Source organism: Ptychodera flava, chromosome 2, assembly GCF_041260155.1.
Source record: "Ptychodera flava strain L36383 chromosome 2, AS_Pfla_20210202, whole genome shotgun sequence".
NCBI lineage: Eukaryota > Metazoa > Hemichordata > Enteropneusta > Ptychoderidae > Ptychodera > Ptychodera flava.
This window is the reverse complement of record NC_091929.1, coordinates 22,023,580-22,040,826: the sequence shown is the minus strand read 5'-3', so window position 1 is coordinate 22,040,826 and position 17,247 is coordinate 22,023,580. Positions and strand designations below refer to the sequence as shown.

The 17,247-nt window shown below is 37.3% G+C and overlaps 1 protein-coding gene across 1 annotated transcript; it reads right to left on the bottom strand.

The window, feature by feature from the left end:
- Positions 1 to 4,460: 4,460 nt before the first annotated feature.
- On the bottom strand, positions 4,461 to 16,860 carry LOC139116980 (NXPE family member 3-like). The gene is made up of 6 exons (XM_070679764.1): positions 16,735 to 16,860; positions 15,829 to 15,941; positions 11,571 to 11,889; positions 9,621 to 10,172; positions 8,904 to 8,956; positions 4,461 to 7,980 (listed from the first exon to the last, which is right to left on the bottom strand). Exons 4-6 carry the CDS (start codon positions 10,049 to 10,051, stop codon positions 7,250 to 7,252), a joined length of 1,215 nt encoding a protein of 404 aa, XP_070535865.1. The 5' UTR covers positions 10,052 to 10,172; positions 11,571 to 11,889; positions 15,829 to 15,941; positions 16,735 to 16,860; the 3' UTR covers positions 4,461 to 7,249.
- Positions 16,861 to 17,247: the final 387 nt, after the last annotated feature.

Below are 17,247 nucleotides of genomic sequence, written 5' to 3'. Positions count from 1 at the left end.
AAGATCAATGTCATAGAACACTGTGTATACACAGGCTCAGTGGGCAAAAAACAGCGAATTGAAAACATGGCGGCCACTCTCGCCAATGCACGTTGTTGCATCAAAACTTTTCACTCATTTTCGCTCGTATGACTTTGAAACCCCAGGAAACGATCGAGAAGAAAGGATTACCATGAAGTATTGAGGTATTTGCTGATAATTTGTCAAATTCAACGAGAAAAAATGCTTCAAAAATTCCCACAAGCTTACACACTGAGCACTTTCAGAAGCCGTAGCATGTTCGTACTTAGTCTGTCAGACATGTGACTCCGATCATACGAATTTCCAAAACACCACTTGATACATTTATTTTATTCCAAAAATGATCACACACACATCAGTATTCATGATGTGGTTTTCATGATGTACACAGTAAATCTTAATGAATTGGACGTAGTTCTTTTTCAAGTACAAGATTACAATCGTTCACCAGGAAAAGATGATATAGGAGCATAGGGACTGTGATAGGAGTAACAAGGACGGTAGCAGATCCAAAGTTCAGATAATTCTCACCGCTAGGTGACGCTATACAAAAAATTTCATTACTCATACTTGGCACGTTTTTTTTACCAGTACATGTATGTCCAAATTTGAGCCATAATGAGCATTTAATTAATAAGCCACACCCACCAAAATCTAATCAGATCTAGATCTTATCATAACCATTCTACATACCAAATTTCATACAATTTGACTCCGGGGTTCTCAAGTTATGAGTGGAACAAAATCTGTCTACGGACGGACAGACCGACGGACAGACGGACACACACACAGACATTGTGGCGACATAGGACACCTTTGGCGCTTTGCGCCACGGTGTCCAAAAAGCTGGGTTCAACATCCGAGCTAAGGATGTTACAATTGCGACTGCGCCCTCTCCACTCGCCGTAGAGTTCGTGAAGCACTCATGCTAGTACACACACTATCATACATCTCACACAAACTTTATCGAAGCGAAGCAATGAATACAACGCTAATGTCACCAGATGAGTCGATCAAATGCCAAACGACACGCTTTGACAAGAATTCAGCGCTATTTATTACAGCTTAGTATTTCTTAAAAGAATAATAGCTCTCTTTCTCAAAATAACATTTGTTCCATAACACAAGAACATGCTCTCCTTCTGTCCCCTACAATAAGTTCACACATATAACGTAGATGTTTCACTGTATAAAATGTTGATTTTTTATCGTTGCTAAATTGATTCATTAGGTATTGACTAAAGTTCAAAGGTCAAAAAGAACACTGGAAAATACACACAGTACTGTGATGTTTTGTTCGATATAGTTTACGGTGTGGAAAATAAAACTATTTTACAAAAAACAGCAAACCACCCAAGTTACAATGGAAATATACCAAAAGTTGCACCTTATGCAGTTTTAATGGATGTAAGGCTAGAAAAGGTAATGATTTATAGCACCTGGATTTGTTATTGATACTTTTGAAGGATGTCTGCATATGTAGCAAATTCTCCACATTTTAATGATATGATGCTTAGAAACTTATGTGACTTAATATGTCAAACTACGTAATGCAATCCGTCGCAGCGAAACTACTTTACTTTTACTACATATTAGAGTAATATTGCATTTAATGGTTAGCTTAATAAGAATCTGTGTTAGCGGAAAAGTGAGGGCATTTTGCATCATGTTTGCAGTGAACTGGATAATGGATAAACGGTCGGAGGGCTGTTAGGTCTGGACAAGAGAGTACTGGACAGTGTGGGTGCTCTCTTGTTTAGTGATCAAATGCACACTTCTCAGCTTTGCCAACTCAGGCAGGTCAAATATATCTTTAATATCTTCCGGTTTGAAAGAAGATTTACAACGAAACGCTTAGCATTTCGTAGAGTCGCAGTGGAAAGTGGTGTGTATACATTAATTTCAGACTGCAAAGATTTGCCCTATCCAGACAAGTACGATAATCTTTTAATGAAGAAAAGAGCGTGCAAATGACGTTTATTTTATACAAATTATTGATACTTTGAACCTCTTTCAACCTTGTACATTTGACGGGATCACTTCCTTTAGGTAGGAAATACGTTATAATAGAGCATAGCAAAGATTAAAATACTGATTCAAAACTTTGTCGACTCCAAACAAGTTGATTATGTCGATAACCGAAATATGAAACACGTGCACAGCCGTGAATCGGAACAACAGGAACTCTACGCGCTGGTATGACGCATGATGAAACAATAAAATGTCTGGCCGTGGAAACAGTAAGCGTCGGCGGTAGAATGGATTATTTTAGACTGCTGGTATTTATGAACAATCCTGTAAAGAGGTGTTGAATGCACATAGAGAGGTGTTGAATGCACATAGATAGGTGTTGAGTGCTATTCCATTTATTCAAATAACCTAAACTTTGATCCTCTTTCAACTATAAGAAGACTTCAATGCAATAAGATAGTGATGATGGTGTTTCCTTCTAATTAAAAATAATCTTATATCAATCAGTTTGCAAAAAATGGGCAAAAAGTGGACAGAGCGATAAAGGTTCAAGGGAGGAATTAGTCGAACACGCATAGAATTCAACAAGTAGGGCTAAATATGCAATGGTCAGTAATTACATAGGAGATGTCAATTTTGCAGGCTTAATTGACAATTTGAACAATTTGAATTAAAATTGTATTAAGATGAGTAATGAAACTCTGTTTTACGCTAAATGTAAAATTGTTTCAAAAGTACGGCTAACTGAATCTTGATTCCATTTTGCGAACATATGATTATGCTAATGGTGCCAAATTATGTAGGGAAACATGACAAACAGAACTTGATTTACCAGATAGGATCCACGGTTAATGGTACATTCAGATACTACGACGTTATAGTACCAAATGCCATGAAAAATGCAAAAGGATATCATCATATCCTTATTAATTTGTGTTCCACCTTTCATCGTTAGTAAAGCATCAAATGACCGAGTTGTGACTATTTTCGCGTTATATCACAATGATAGCCCACCGAAAATGTCCGTCCCCAGGGGTGGGGCAGGGGTTGGAGTGTCTTGGTTCAGCACCGGTTTCTTGTTACCATTGTTTATTTTAATGTGTTTGACTATGATATTCCCAATAAAGCTAAATACTACTTACCTCGGGTCTCTTGGTCTTATCTTAGAACTGTTTTGTAAAAATTTCTTGTCTTCTTCCCTAAGTCATGTATTTGGCCCGTGATAATCTTACGCTAGGGTTTATCACTATGTTGCGTTTATCTGATGCGTTTGATAGCCTAATGCGTCAACGCAAGCAATGGTGAGTTACTAATCTGTGGACGATGTCACCAACTTAGACAAAGTCAGTAACGAGCGCACCAACAAGGGTATATTAGAAAGAAAGGCGAAACGCTGAAAGGCCGTTTCCAGAAGACATCCGAAAACCAAGTGGACACTTAATATTCATGTATTCAGAAACAAAAAGGAGGCAAATCAAACTTGAATATTTTGTAAATGAACAGACTGGAAAGTAAGACATCGCACAAATGCGCAGTATTTACACACCTTGACGACGTCTCGGCGGTGTGTTCAAATTCTTCCGAGATCTAACACGTTCATCGATACAAAGCAAGACTAGGCCCCTCACAGACACCATTCAAGCTGCAGCAGCTGTATAACAAGAAGCGCCTCGTAAAATGTTTATGGGCAATGGAATGTATTCGTTAATATCAGACGGTAAAATTTAACGAAAATCTAGACAAGAGGGCTTGACTGCAAATGCAGAAGAGAGTGTCTTATCATATTTTATGAGATTTACGTGTTCGATGTGTGTCCTAATCCAGCAGTGACAGCTCAAAAAACTTCATTTAGTCTATAATCTAAGCCGACTGGCAATGATTTAAATCACTCGTCTTTAACGATATAATTGCTGACGTACATGCGACAAGTTTAACTCACGCATGTGCAGCTATACATGTCATTAATGGCACACTAGAATAATAGTTAGCAGCAAATAGAAATCAAATTGGTATGGCTCCATTCGGGTATTGCGTAAGTGTAAATGTTTCATTTTGATTCCAGTTCGTGTTCGGTGAAGTCACATCATCACGTTAATCAATACGTTTTGGAGGAGAAGATAGAATCACAGAGTTTAACACCACATTACGGGAAAGCTCCATTAATTTCACGTCAATTTCACGTCAATTTCACAGACAAGCCTTTCCTACAATGGCACTACAATGGAACCAGCTGGATTAGATAAAGATAACAATGGAACATTCACACCTTGGGGATTAAAGTCTTCTGTTTGTCACCCGAGTTAGTCAGGCAAGGACTCGGGTTTCAAGTACCATGCAAGTTAATGCAGCCTTCCCCTAATAATGGCGAGGCAAACAGAATGCAGATGCGAACTGATTAAAAAACGATTTAACTGTTCTGTTGGAGAAATGTCAACAAAGTAGTCAACAAATACCAAATGACACGTTTTGTCAAGAATTCAGCTACATTTATTCCATTTTAGTATTTCTTTAAAGAATAATAGCTCTTTCTAAAATAATATTTGTTCCATAACATAAGAATATGCCCTCCATCTACCCCTACAATGTGTTCACACATACCTTCATAACCCTCAAAATGTTTCACTGTATATAATGTGGAGTTATTTATTAAAATTGATATATTAGGTGCGGACTAAAGTTCATAGGTTAAAAAGAACACCTTAAATTACACACTATTATTGACGTTTTGTTTGATATACTTAAAGAGTGGAAAATAAATCTCTATTTTACAAAAAAATTACAATTGAAACATAACTGAAGATGCACCCTCATCCAATGCAGTTTTTATGGGTGAAAGGCTAGACAAGGCGATTATTTATATCATCTGGATTTGTTATTGATACTTTCAAAGTGCTTTATGATGTTTGCATATGTAGCAAATTAACACCACATAGCGTTCCATGTGAAACTAGGAAATGCAATCTGTCATAGCGCAAGTATTGTACTTTTACTATTCATTGTAGTAATATCGAATTTAATGGTTGGCTGGTAAATAAGAATCTGTGTTATCGGAATAGTGAAGGAGTTTTGCATGACAATAGATGGATCATGTTTGCAGTGACCTTGATAATGGATGAACGGTCGGAGGGCTGTGACGTGAGGTCTGGACAATAGAGCACTAGACGGCGTGGATGCGCTCTTTTTTGGTAAACACATGTACATTTCTTAACTTTGGCAACACAGGCAAGTCAAATAATATATATTTAACAGAATTATGAAGCAAAGCTAGCTCCCACGCAGCAGCTGTACGTTTCGGTTCGAAACTTGATATACGATGCATGAAACGCGTAACATTAAGTACAAACGTAGAAGAGAGCGGAATGTATTCATTGATTCAGACTGCAAATATTTGCCCTATGTGGTGACAGAACGTTAAGATAAAGACGGAATTAGGAAAGAGTCATTTTCATTTCAGCACCGCAAAAATACATACAGAAATAGACGCAAATTCACTATAAACGATTGAGCTCTTCCGATACAGAATATTTTGACTAAGCGGTTAATTGCACAAAAATACCACAAGCAATACAATACCATTATTGAGTAAGGTACCAACCGAAAATACTAGGCAAGAATCGTGTTTCTGGTCACGTTCCTCGCACATACATTTTAGGTGACGATATCTCTGACATTTTGTAAAATTTTATGATTTTTGTAACAGAGCATAAGCTCATTTACAAGTTTTACTCACATAAGTTTGTTTTAAATACACATAATTACTCTTATAAATAAGCCTTGCACATAATACTAATTGCTATTGTTGGCGAATGATTTAATAACCGGGCTGCAATTCCAGTGGTCAACAGTAAAATTTGACAAAAGAAGCGTACTGGCTAAATCAATAAGTTGAACACGATACATTTGAAGTAATTTAGGGGGACAAGAAACTTTATATTACATACAAGCAATCAAAATTGACTGTAGAATTAGCCGTAAAATTCTACGTTCACACAAAATTAATTCTGCAACAGTGTAAAACTCGTTCGAGATACAAGTAAATTAATTCAAGACTACATAAACTTATTTCAGCAAGTTCAATTACACAAAAAATGGAAAGCTTTTTCGATATACTGATAAAATTTATTCTAGGCTAAATAAAATTAATTTCAACATATAAAATTAATTTTAACAGATTAAATTAGTTACAAGAAAATATAAATTTAATTCAAAATACCAGTAAAAGTAATCCTATGCTACATAATATTAATTCTTGGATGTAAGATTAATTTGATATATGTTTAATTAATTCAAGGACTATACAAAATTAATTGCCAGTACTAGTGAAAGTTATTCGAGACAACATAAAATTAATTTTGACACATTAAAATTAATGTGACATAATTTTGACCACAACGGCCTCCTTATACCATTTCCATTCATAAAAGACTCTTCGCGATAATTAGTTTATTGAGGCTACACACTTTTATGAGATCACTGTTATAGCATCACGCAAATTTGTGTGTCCCATGCAGACAGTGTGTCCAGGGAAATTGAAATCAACAGCATTACATACTAAGTTGTCAAGATTGTACATGGATCAGTGCATGGTAATGTTACACAGTGTGCCAATGGTAAACTCTCATTTACAACCCCAGATAGAGCTGGTTTTGCCTTTGTACAAGCAGAATTTCTGACTGTATCAAGTGGACTTAATCAACAGTACAGTGGCCATTGGTGTATTAACAATGACTAGGGAAGGGACTAGGACACAGGACATACAGGACATTTAGATTATTCAAGTTCTAGGTCCACAATACAATACGATATGCATGCGCTCTTGCTCGTAAGCGAAATGCTTGTTTCTAAAGTTTCGAACACATTTGTGACAAAACAGTAACATTAAAGTGGCACTCCCACTTGGTAACATTCTTAAAACACATTTTTTAATGCTAACGGTTGATATTAGTGATGTAGCGACTGCGCGCGGATTGCGAGATATCGATAAAAACATGCCCTCAAAAAAGTGAAAGTTTGAATTCTGGTGGTCCACCTAAATTCAGCTCCCGAACATCGAACGTTCGGCACTAGGACCATTGTCAACTACGGTATGGAGTACGAGTTTACGTTGACGCTGCTGTACGCCACAGTTCCACTCGCGTTGGTGATCGGTCACGCCCCGTGGGAAAAACCTGAGTCTTACTGACTTGGCGACAAAAGAAAAACAATACAAGTTTACATCGACAAATAAAGACGGGTAAATTATTCACTCTCCCTGCATTTATTTTACCATACTTGGGCAGATGTAGGAGAACAACATGTCAAACTGTTGTTGGATAATATGAGCTGCAACATGAACGGTATTTTTATCAGGATGAGATAGAACCATGTCCCACAAATCAAGAAAACGCACACCAATGCCACCAAAGACTCTCCGTAGCATTCTATTCATGTCATAGAAAAGATAATTTCCACTATGAACACTCTGTGTAACACTGTTATTATCTCGAGGATGTGCCAACTTGATAATGACGATTGAATTCGGACATCGCTCAAAAAGTCGAATGACTGAAAATTTGGTTCGGTAAATTCTGTCAATGTAAGCTCTGACTGACCACGAAGCATAGTGGAAGCCGAAATTAAATACTACAACCGGGGTGTAGGATCTACACAAGGAGACATTGATCTTGTCGATAAAATCACTTTCAAAAGCCACTTCTTCAACCTTCTGAACAGGAAAACCTGTACGTAGTCCAAAAAATTTACAGACTGTTTTTACTATCTCACCCATAATGTCCTTTCTATTGAAAACACGATTCAATTGTAAGAGTGTGGAGTCTCCTATGAAGAAGAAACTTTTGTCTGACGTACAGTTTAACCTTAATTGTGGAGTCCATTTCTGACTTTTGCACATCATTGGTACAAATGTGATGTTGTTCAGCCAGTAACCGCTCGTCATGGCAACAGGAAGATCGGGTCCACAGGTGGGTAGTTTCAACTCCGTTCTAGAGTCTGGAATAAAACGATACAAATTGACATGAAATCATTATGGTCAGTCGTCAATCAATGCTTTCCTTGTGGATAGCATGAGCATGAACTCAAAATGCTGTGATATTTCAGAGTATGTTGCATTTTTCTCTAAATTAACACCTTTCGGTAACATATTTGCCACAAGGATGTAATTCATTAAAAATGTTATGATCAACACCATGCGTAATATTCAGCATTTATAGCTTTCATTGAACTAAAGTTACAAGAATTGAAGGGGCCCGGGCAATTTACATTGTTGGAAAGGTCAGTTTGTCAGATTATTGTGTTGACTGGACATTTGCGACTGGAAGAGTTGGTACGGTTGTCGAAAAAGTACATTTGCTTGTTTTTGTGGATATGACTATTCCTTCAATGGAAGATTGGTTGACATTTCAATTATTTGTTAAATGAAGCAGATTTTAAACTATTCTGTTTTGTCAAAAAATGATGGTTGTGCTGTTTGCATAAGTATCATTGACAATGACATACTCTACAGAGGATACTTTTGCTGAAAATATTACCATTTCGTCATATCTCAAAAATTATTGAGAATTTTCTAAAAGGCATGCTTACCATTTGCTTGTTGATAAGAGCGTGGTCATTATTGTCAGAAAAAAATATGGTGATATTTAGATTGCTCTTATAGTGAGAGTATCTGATCTCTAAACAAATAATTATTAGTTATGCAAGCCATTCCCTGAAAAAATAATCATTTGCTGCCACTTCCAATAGAATATATATATAATATATATATATATATATATATATATATATATATATATACCAGATTTGATTCAAATCCCTTGAGCTATCGTGCACACTGACAGACAGCCAGACAGACAGACAGACAATGGTACATCAATAGCTCACGTGTATGAAGAAGTTAACTATAACAGTCGACTTACCTTCTATTTGCACCTTTATAGGGCACGCTGAAAATGTTGCATCTCTATAATTTCTGTTGAATATACACAAAATTCGATTAAGGTGCTTAATGATCAGACAAATACTTCCAGTTCAACAAATATTAAAAAAACCTGAATCTCTGCCAGCTTGCCACATTTAATCGTATTGCAAGAAAAATTGACGAGCATTCCGAACGTTATGGTAATACGTCCTTCTGCCAAGTTTGATTGAATTCTGGCAATCATGTCAGAAAAACTGGCTCCAGATTTTAAAAATGGCCTCCGATCGTACGCATGCACTCGACCCTGTTGCAAAACAAATTAAAATGCAGTCATAACATAGTGCTATCTTTGTGCAACCATTGGGTTACATCATTCAGGGTGTGTGTAAACTATACCCATTCGCACAAATGGCCACTTGTTGCCCATTCATTGGATGACAAAATAAATCAATCTGCACATGCTTGCAATAGTGTTTTGTCCTAATACCAAGTTTATAGACAAATCAGTTCGGTCATGTCCGAGAAACAGCTCCGGACAGACATATGAATTCACGGACGGACGGTCAAAGCCAAATGCATAAATCCTGGCTCTAGACTTTTTCAGGCGGTGAGCAATGATAATTATTACTTATTAATTCTATAAATTCTTTGGTTTATTTAAAGATCTCTCTTTCATGTTGTTTTTCTTGTCATTACACATAACATCAAAACTTACCCTTCAAACAAGTATTCCTTATCCACAATCGTTACGGCGGCTTCTGCTAGCATCTCCAAGTTCTGAATGTCTTGGCTGGTACTTGCTAGCGTTCCGCACGCTAAAGATTCCGGTTTCTCACATAGTAACACAGTTTTACCTAAAGACCAGATATTTCCATAGCTACATTTGTTATTCCAGTGCCCTCCATTCGTTGTCGTACAGTTACTTTTTTCCGACACGTTTCCATCGCTGAAAACGGCAGACCAGAGAATCCGTTTTTCTCTGTGTCTAAAGTTGTTGTAGAACAAGACAGCCTCTCTTGTTACATACAGTGTAACGTTAATGAAGGCGTCTCCCGTCCATCCCGCATAGAAGTACATACTGTATGTACCATTACCATAATCAACTGTCCTTCCAGCGGTGCTTTTTTGTGAAATCTCGTTCGACATTACCCCTAACAAAAAGTCACCTCCCCTTAGACGCTTGCTTCCATGTTCATCTTTTGTTTCAATGATGACATGTATAAAATCCCCTTTTTTGTATTTCGTTTTCTTGTCGTGGAGAGTTACCCTTAAAAGAGAGAGAGAGAGAGAGACAGAGAGACAGAGAGAGAGAGAGACAGAGAGAGACAGAGACAGAGACAGAGAGACAGACAGACAGACAGACAGACAGACAGAGACAGAGACAGAGAGACAGAGAGTCAGTACCATACAGAATGTTGATACATTAACAAGAGTTGTACCAAAAACTCTGTTTTAGTTACTCATTTGGTAATAACAATAAATAAGTAAATAAGAGCGGATATAAATCAATTTATAATCTGTCAAACGAGAGAAGTTAAGAATATTAATAATTTTCATGATTTTGAATAAAAGAGTAACATGTTGCTATGTTTAGGAAAGGCTAGACGCACTTAAGGCGATACCGAATGATTCAAGTTTCTAGGCAGCGGTTGCTAAGGAAAATTTGTCAAATCACGAAAATAAAGTTTTTGTACAGCAGATGCATGGTTGCCGGTCATGGAACGCATGACGTCATAGATATGCAGATTAGCACAGCATGTTTTTGAAAAGATTAAGCCACTCCAAATTTGCTCAAAATCCCCTAAAATTTTAAGCAATGATACTTGACATACTCATTCACAGTCCCGGACATGGATTAGGTCAGCCTTGAAACAAACTACGTTTTGAAATGACAAAAATCTACTTTGTAATTTTGTACAATTGTTTTCCTATTCCTGTCATATCTCAAAAATTATTGAGAATTTTTTAAAAGGCATGCTTAGCCTTAATTATCCTGGTGGCGTCTACAATTCTGCCTAAATTCATTTCAACAGACGGAAAATTGGCCGACTTGAAAGCTTTTAAACATTTGCAAGAGCAGAAGGCGACAGTGCCAGGAAGCTTTATAAATCGTAACGATTTTCACGCGCCATAGCACGCATTTGGAACACTGCCAACCTTAGCTACCGCCCGCAAGTTGAATCCTTCGGTATCGCCTTAACTTCGCTCGAAAGGTTACATAAATTATTGGAGGAACCAAACGAAAATACAGTTGTTTTGTAGGATTGATGAGTCTCCGTGTTTGTATATGCTCACGTGTTTGCTAAGGTGACAAGGGAAACCTTTTAGAGTACGCCTGATTAAATATGTGTTTAATTTTTGTTGGTGCCTTGACTAACTTTTATTTACCATTAAAAGAGATAAAGCCATTGCAGTAACTTAAAACTGTTGAATGGTTTCCAACAAATTTAATTTTTATTGTGCTATACCCTTGCACCATTCAACTCGGTTTTGACATAGCAGCATAATTTGCAATATTCCCTGCTGAAGGCTTGTATACACTAGGGGTAGGTACAAATCCGACACATAGTGCGTCCGTCAGGTATATTGTCTGATTCAGTACGCCTAACGTTATCATGCGTTGTCAAGACTCATTCACGCTGACCCGTGCTCAACTATGCCTTACTTGGATTTGAAAATCGACGTCTCACTGAAGGAATCAGGGCCAACTTCTAGCGGTTTGTGACTTTTAGGAACTCGTCTTCACCGTGTAAGTGCTTAAAGGACCATTCGTATTCTTGAACTATTCCAATCCACTCCATGCCAAAATGATCGTAGTTCAGGTAGGGGAACTTGACATCATATTCGGGAGAGGATGCAGTTTTCTCTTTATTTATCACGTCTTTCTTGTATCCTCCGATAGTAGTTCTTTCTGGTTCTGTTGTGTTAATAGTCCTGTCTGTTGTTTCCATGCCTTCTTTGAAGATCGGATTGACCCTTTTTTCCTAAATTAAAATGCACCACATGACCCACGCTAGGTAAATAGTTGAATTAATTCATCGATTCAATTAATTATTCCTTGTATGCCTTTGATACAGTCTCATGATTTACCTTAAAAAACATACACACAGGTATATACACTACGGCCCAAAGGCGCCCCATTTTGTACGTGGAGTGCGCGTTCAGAGAGTCAATTTCACCCCCAGCGGCATGTTGAAAATTTCGCCGTGTTTCTCTGCTGCACAGCTAAATATTAATGAAAGAGTAACAGGTCCTATTTCCCGTATATGCTGCCCTTACAATTATAATATATTGGGAAGAATTTCACATGGGAATTCCAAAAATACGTAAGCGAAAACAGCCATATGCAAAATCAAGTAAAAACACAGTCAACAGCAACACGATCTTCTACTCGTCATTTCATAAAATAAGAGGGAAACTCAAAAAAATAAAACCATAGAGTTTTAGTTACCTTTCATGATACAGGGCTCGAAATTAACTTTTTTCCCAGGTAGTCCCATTGGGCTACCATTTTCTGAAGTTGGTAGCCCAGTGACAAAGTCTGGTAGCCCATGCATGTTTTTTGTAAAGGATATTTTATTTATACCTAGACAAAGAAAGATTTATTTTGCATGATTCTGTCCAGGAAGTGAATTTTCTAGTCATTTAACATCAATACCTGCAGATCATAGTCTTAGGAGAACGGTATAGCATGTGTAGTAGATAACAGTGACGCCTCAAAGTTTGACGACCAATTCACACATACGCATAGCTTATACGCAAATCTTGATGTTCGCCATGACAACGAATTTTTACTCAGCACGTGTAAACATAACATGGCTAAAGATAGACTGGCTATGAATTTCAGTATAACAAATTGGTACAGTCATGTTCCTAATACTTTCGTGGCAATTTTGGCTATATTTCTCCACCATAGTACACTATCATGGGATGATCTCGTACACTTCGGAAAGCGTAATTTGTGGATGGCCCGACAGCTTTTTCTTTGCAGGTTGAATAATTTTGTGTTTAATTGTGATTAAATAACTATGAAAATGAATTTCATTGGCCATCATTTCCCGAGCCTGTCATCCAAGTACATCTGTTCAGATAATGATATTTTATTGAAAGTTTGTCGCAACAAATTCAACTGCACTGTCGCCTTTTAATTTGCATGACAAAGTCATAGTTTGGCCTTTCTGTGTCCAGCTGGGTTGATCGTATGAGCGTCGCCCATCTAGCAGCGATCAACATTATTTCTTCCACTATTAGTAATTTCATATCTCAGGCTTTGGTAGTCCGTGTGGCTACCATTTCATGGGTTTTGGTAGCCCAAGGGAAAAGTTGGTAGTCTGTGGACGCGGGACCACCGCTAATTTCGAGCCCTATGATATGTGTCATACCAAATATTATAAAAAATAATAGCGAAATCCGATCGCTGAATTTTTGCTCTTGCCCTCAATAAAATGGCGATCTTACGGCGATTGCATATGCAGAATCAGGGCCTTATATTGACACATTTTGATCGGTTATCGCCTCTTAAAGTGTACAGACCAAATACCAGTAAGGTTGTTGTAATTTATACCAAATTTCGGCGAATATCAACCATGAAAATTCCAGTAAACTGCAAAAATAACACAGAACAGAGACGAACGGGCGTAGACTCTCACTGTAATCGTGCAGTGACCGTTATCGATCGGTATTCTTTTGTCCGAAATTGATACATTGTTGTCTCGCTCACTCGCGTGTAGTTCCCCGTTCACAATGCGCCAAAATACGCCGAAGTGCGCCAAAATGTGCTGAAACGTAAGTAAAAGTATCACCAAAACTGAAACAATTGTCGTCGATTTATTTTTAGTACAGGAAACCAACGGATTCCTTGATGTTAAAGTGTATAAGTCAATATATGGGTTATTGCAAAAATGTTTATGACGTGACTTCAACACACTAGCGCCCAGCACGAGCGGCATACCGCGGCACCCAAACAGATTTTCGATCGATAATCTATTGAAAATAAATTGATATAATGTTCGCGGTGTCAATAGCGACCGGCTGAAAGTGCTGTTCGATAGAAATTATGCTTCGCGGAATACCGTACACTGAGGCATACCTGTGGGCCGCAGTGTGTATATATATATATATATATATATATATATATATATATATATATATATATATATATATATATATATATGTGTGTGTGTGTGTGTGTGTGTGTGACATTTATTGTGTGTGTGTGTGTGTGTGTGTGTGTGTGTGAAAAGTACGCTGATAGCACACTCACTTCTCACATGTCAATCGCTGTGCAACAGGCTGCGTTTTTTGTATGTTTCGACGCGGTGGAATAGAAGATAGAAGGAGCAGTCTATGACCACAAGCTGATAAGCTGAAGGCAACATATGTTACAGATGAGAGGATGACACACTGGCTAGCTACCAGAATGCCGTAAATTTGATTGGATTACATGTTTGTGAAATATTTTACCACTACGACAAGGTGGAGAGGGAAACAAGGTCACAAATGACATAAAACCACAAAAGAATAGAACATTTCATTAAACATACGAAAAAATACTTTGGCATATTTTTACGGGGTCGCAAGCTCTAATTTTGTATTACGTCATGTAAGTAAGACCATAGAATGCACTACTAATTCACTTATACAGCAAAATCAACATTTTGACCCGTGATACACAGGTTATAATAATGATAGATGATGATACTGTCCAACTGATCATTTAATAGGTATTGACATGTTTTGAAAAGTTCATTATGTGACTACAGTAGATGACATTAATCTTGCTAAAGATATTCATCATGCAAAAGCAGATTTCGAGGTCACTCAGCAGTTTCAGTTCAATGATATTGCGATTCTGCATATTGAACAACCTTTCATAATTAAAGGTACACGTCCGCTAATGAAAAGTTGATAATATTTTTCACTTGTGTTGAAGATACAAAGATATGACAGTTTTGAAATAAATAGCATGAAAGACGCCCCTTTTTATATGTTTAACATTACCAAATCCGTAGAGCATTCATTTGTTACCATGTTATTATCCTCAGCAAGTTATTTAATGGTATCAGATGTCTGGAATGGGTAGATTTACCCAGCTAGCAGGCCACGTTTGTCGGGATTAGCCCAGAATTATGGAGTGTAGTTACGGTAGAATGTGCGTCAGGGATAGATATTTGGACTCTCAAACGTTTTTATGTCTGATTTACAACCTTTGTTTGCTGATAAACAAAATTCTCAACGTCTTAGTTCAGTGAACATCAAAATTTAATTCCCTGCATCCAATTAGCGCAGGAAATGCGGCCGTTTTGACTTTCTAATATAGGTATATGCAAGGTGATTTGTTTCATTGTTACCAAAATTTGCACTGTGACCCCTGATTTTATCAGATCCATGGAGGACTCTGAAAGACCTAGCTCGTCTACCCGTATTATATCCGTCTCCATAGCTATACATTGCTTTTTTGAAAGACCTCACCTATTTAACCTAATTATCCCTGTTGCATTCGTTTGGATGCGAATGAAATGTGTCGTATTCGGAAATCATCGTATGAACCACAAACCCATAGTGCAACAGAAACCTAGACTCACATACATCTTAAGCTTGCGACCATAAATATTATTTGAAAAACGAAAGATGATTCATAATTTCAATTGAAAATTCTCCCTGTGGTCAAACAACCTTGTGTGTAGCCATATGTAACAACGTGGAGCCTGTTCCGAAAGTTCACAATTTCATGAAATTTCTCAAATACTAACAATCTATATGTTTTTTCGCGTCGGCATTTAGAGACTAATAAGAACGATGTTTGGAAAGGTTTGCAGATAAGTCCAGGTTGTGTCTTAACATATTTAGTTTGCATTACATCTTTGGTTTAACATTGCATCCATTACACTACCATCATAAAAGTTATCAAATATGTTACTTACCATCAAGGTACTAAAAAAGTACGTTATGAATACCATTCCCACTATAACAATCAGGAGCGGTCTTTTAAACTGTAAACAGACACCTGATGCACCAGACTTTCCTGAAGACACTCCTGTAATAAAGTGATTTTTATATGCATAAACATTCATTTTATGCTAAGTGCCTTCCTTCATTAGCGACAATTGTACGAAATACTGTGAGTTTTTGGGGAGGTAGCTTTTGCAAATGCTTTGCATAGAGGCCATAGTACTAATGGAGTTCCCGATGTACAGTCCGGCATATTACCTTAAAACCACTGTTGAGTAGAATAGCTCATTTAGGTTGAAACTAGGGTTTTTCCCAAACTGAAATGTAAATTTAGTTGCTATAAAATTCTCTCCAGTTCCGTTTGCTATGCCGATGAGGTGTTTTCAAATGGCAGCTAGAACTTGAAGCATGTGAATATACATTGAAGCCACTATTTATGAGTATTGACTCGATGTTCGACTATGATGACTATAATGGTGTATCTTTTCGGACATAGTACAGGAACTGACCTACCGCGTCTTTACTTTTTATTAGTCTAAGAAGTCTATCCCCGCCGACAAATCAAAGGGATGAGTCGAATCTACACACTTCTATTCTTTACGACTTCAAATACAAGTCTATCGTAAAAAGTATCACTAGTTTGCTGATTAAATTTTACTTCAACGTGTAATCTTTTCACAGATAATGTTTCTCAGATATACCGTTGGTCATGCTGAATAAAATAAGATTATTGTGTTACAGTGTGTATAGCTCGGAAAGTGAAGTGCATTGGGTTACCTTTTCAAGACACTAACTAAGAACGCTGTCTGAATAGATTTGCAGATAAGTCCAAGCTGTGTACATAGTAGCATAGGCCACTGCTATGTGGTTGTACCTACCTGCTGACTCCATGGATCATAAATGGTCTTTCACTTAACTTCAAACAGTCGAAATTGAAATGGCCAACTTTCTGTGCTGTCTGTAAAGGACATATGAGTAGCTCTTTCATTCACGTAAGCAAATATTCTATGTTTATTGGCGACGAGATTTGTTATATCATAACAGCTGCGCGTTTAGTAGGTGCGTCATATGTAACCAAAATTACTTATAGGATTGAATCCCAAAGCAACCAACCCATTGATGTCTGTGCTGTCGCAGTTGCAAAAGCTATGGCATGAATTATTGTTAGTGACAAGCGGAAGGTAAACGAGGGAGGGTTGGGAAACTGTGGGAGAGACAGGCACAGACAGATACACATGAACAGATTACAAATATTTGAACTTTGGACGAAATGGGAGAAATTGATTTGCATTATTTTGTATTAACCATTCTTTATACAGAGAGACAAAAATTATTTGGAGAGAAAATGAGCCCAGTATGGAACAATGTTTTAGACCTATGGAGCTCACATG

Coding starts and splice junctions, on each gene's coding strand:
- LOC139116980 (XM_070679764.1), bottom strand. CDS start 10,051: ATGTCGAACGAGATTTCACAAAAAAGCACCGCTGGAAGGACAGTTGAT. Junction 8,957..9,620: donor AAGGAATACTTGTTTGAAGG/GTAAGTTTTGAT, acceptor TATATTCAACAG/AAATTATAGAGATGCAACAT. Junction 7,981..8,903: donor TATAAAGGTGCAAATAGAAG/GTAAGTCGACTG, acceptor GTTTTATTCCAG/ACTCTAGAACGGAGTTGAAA.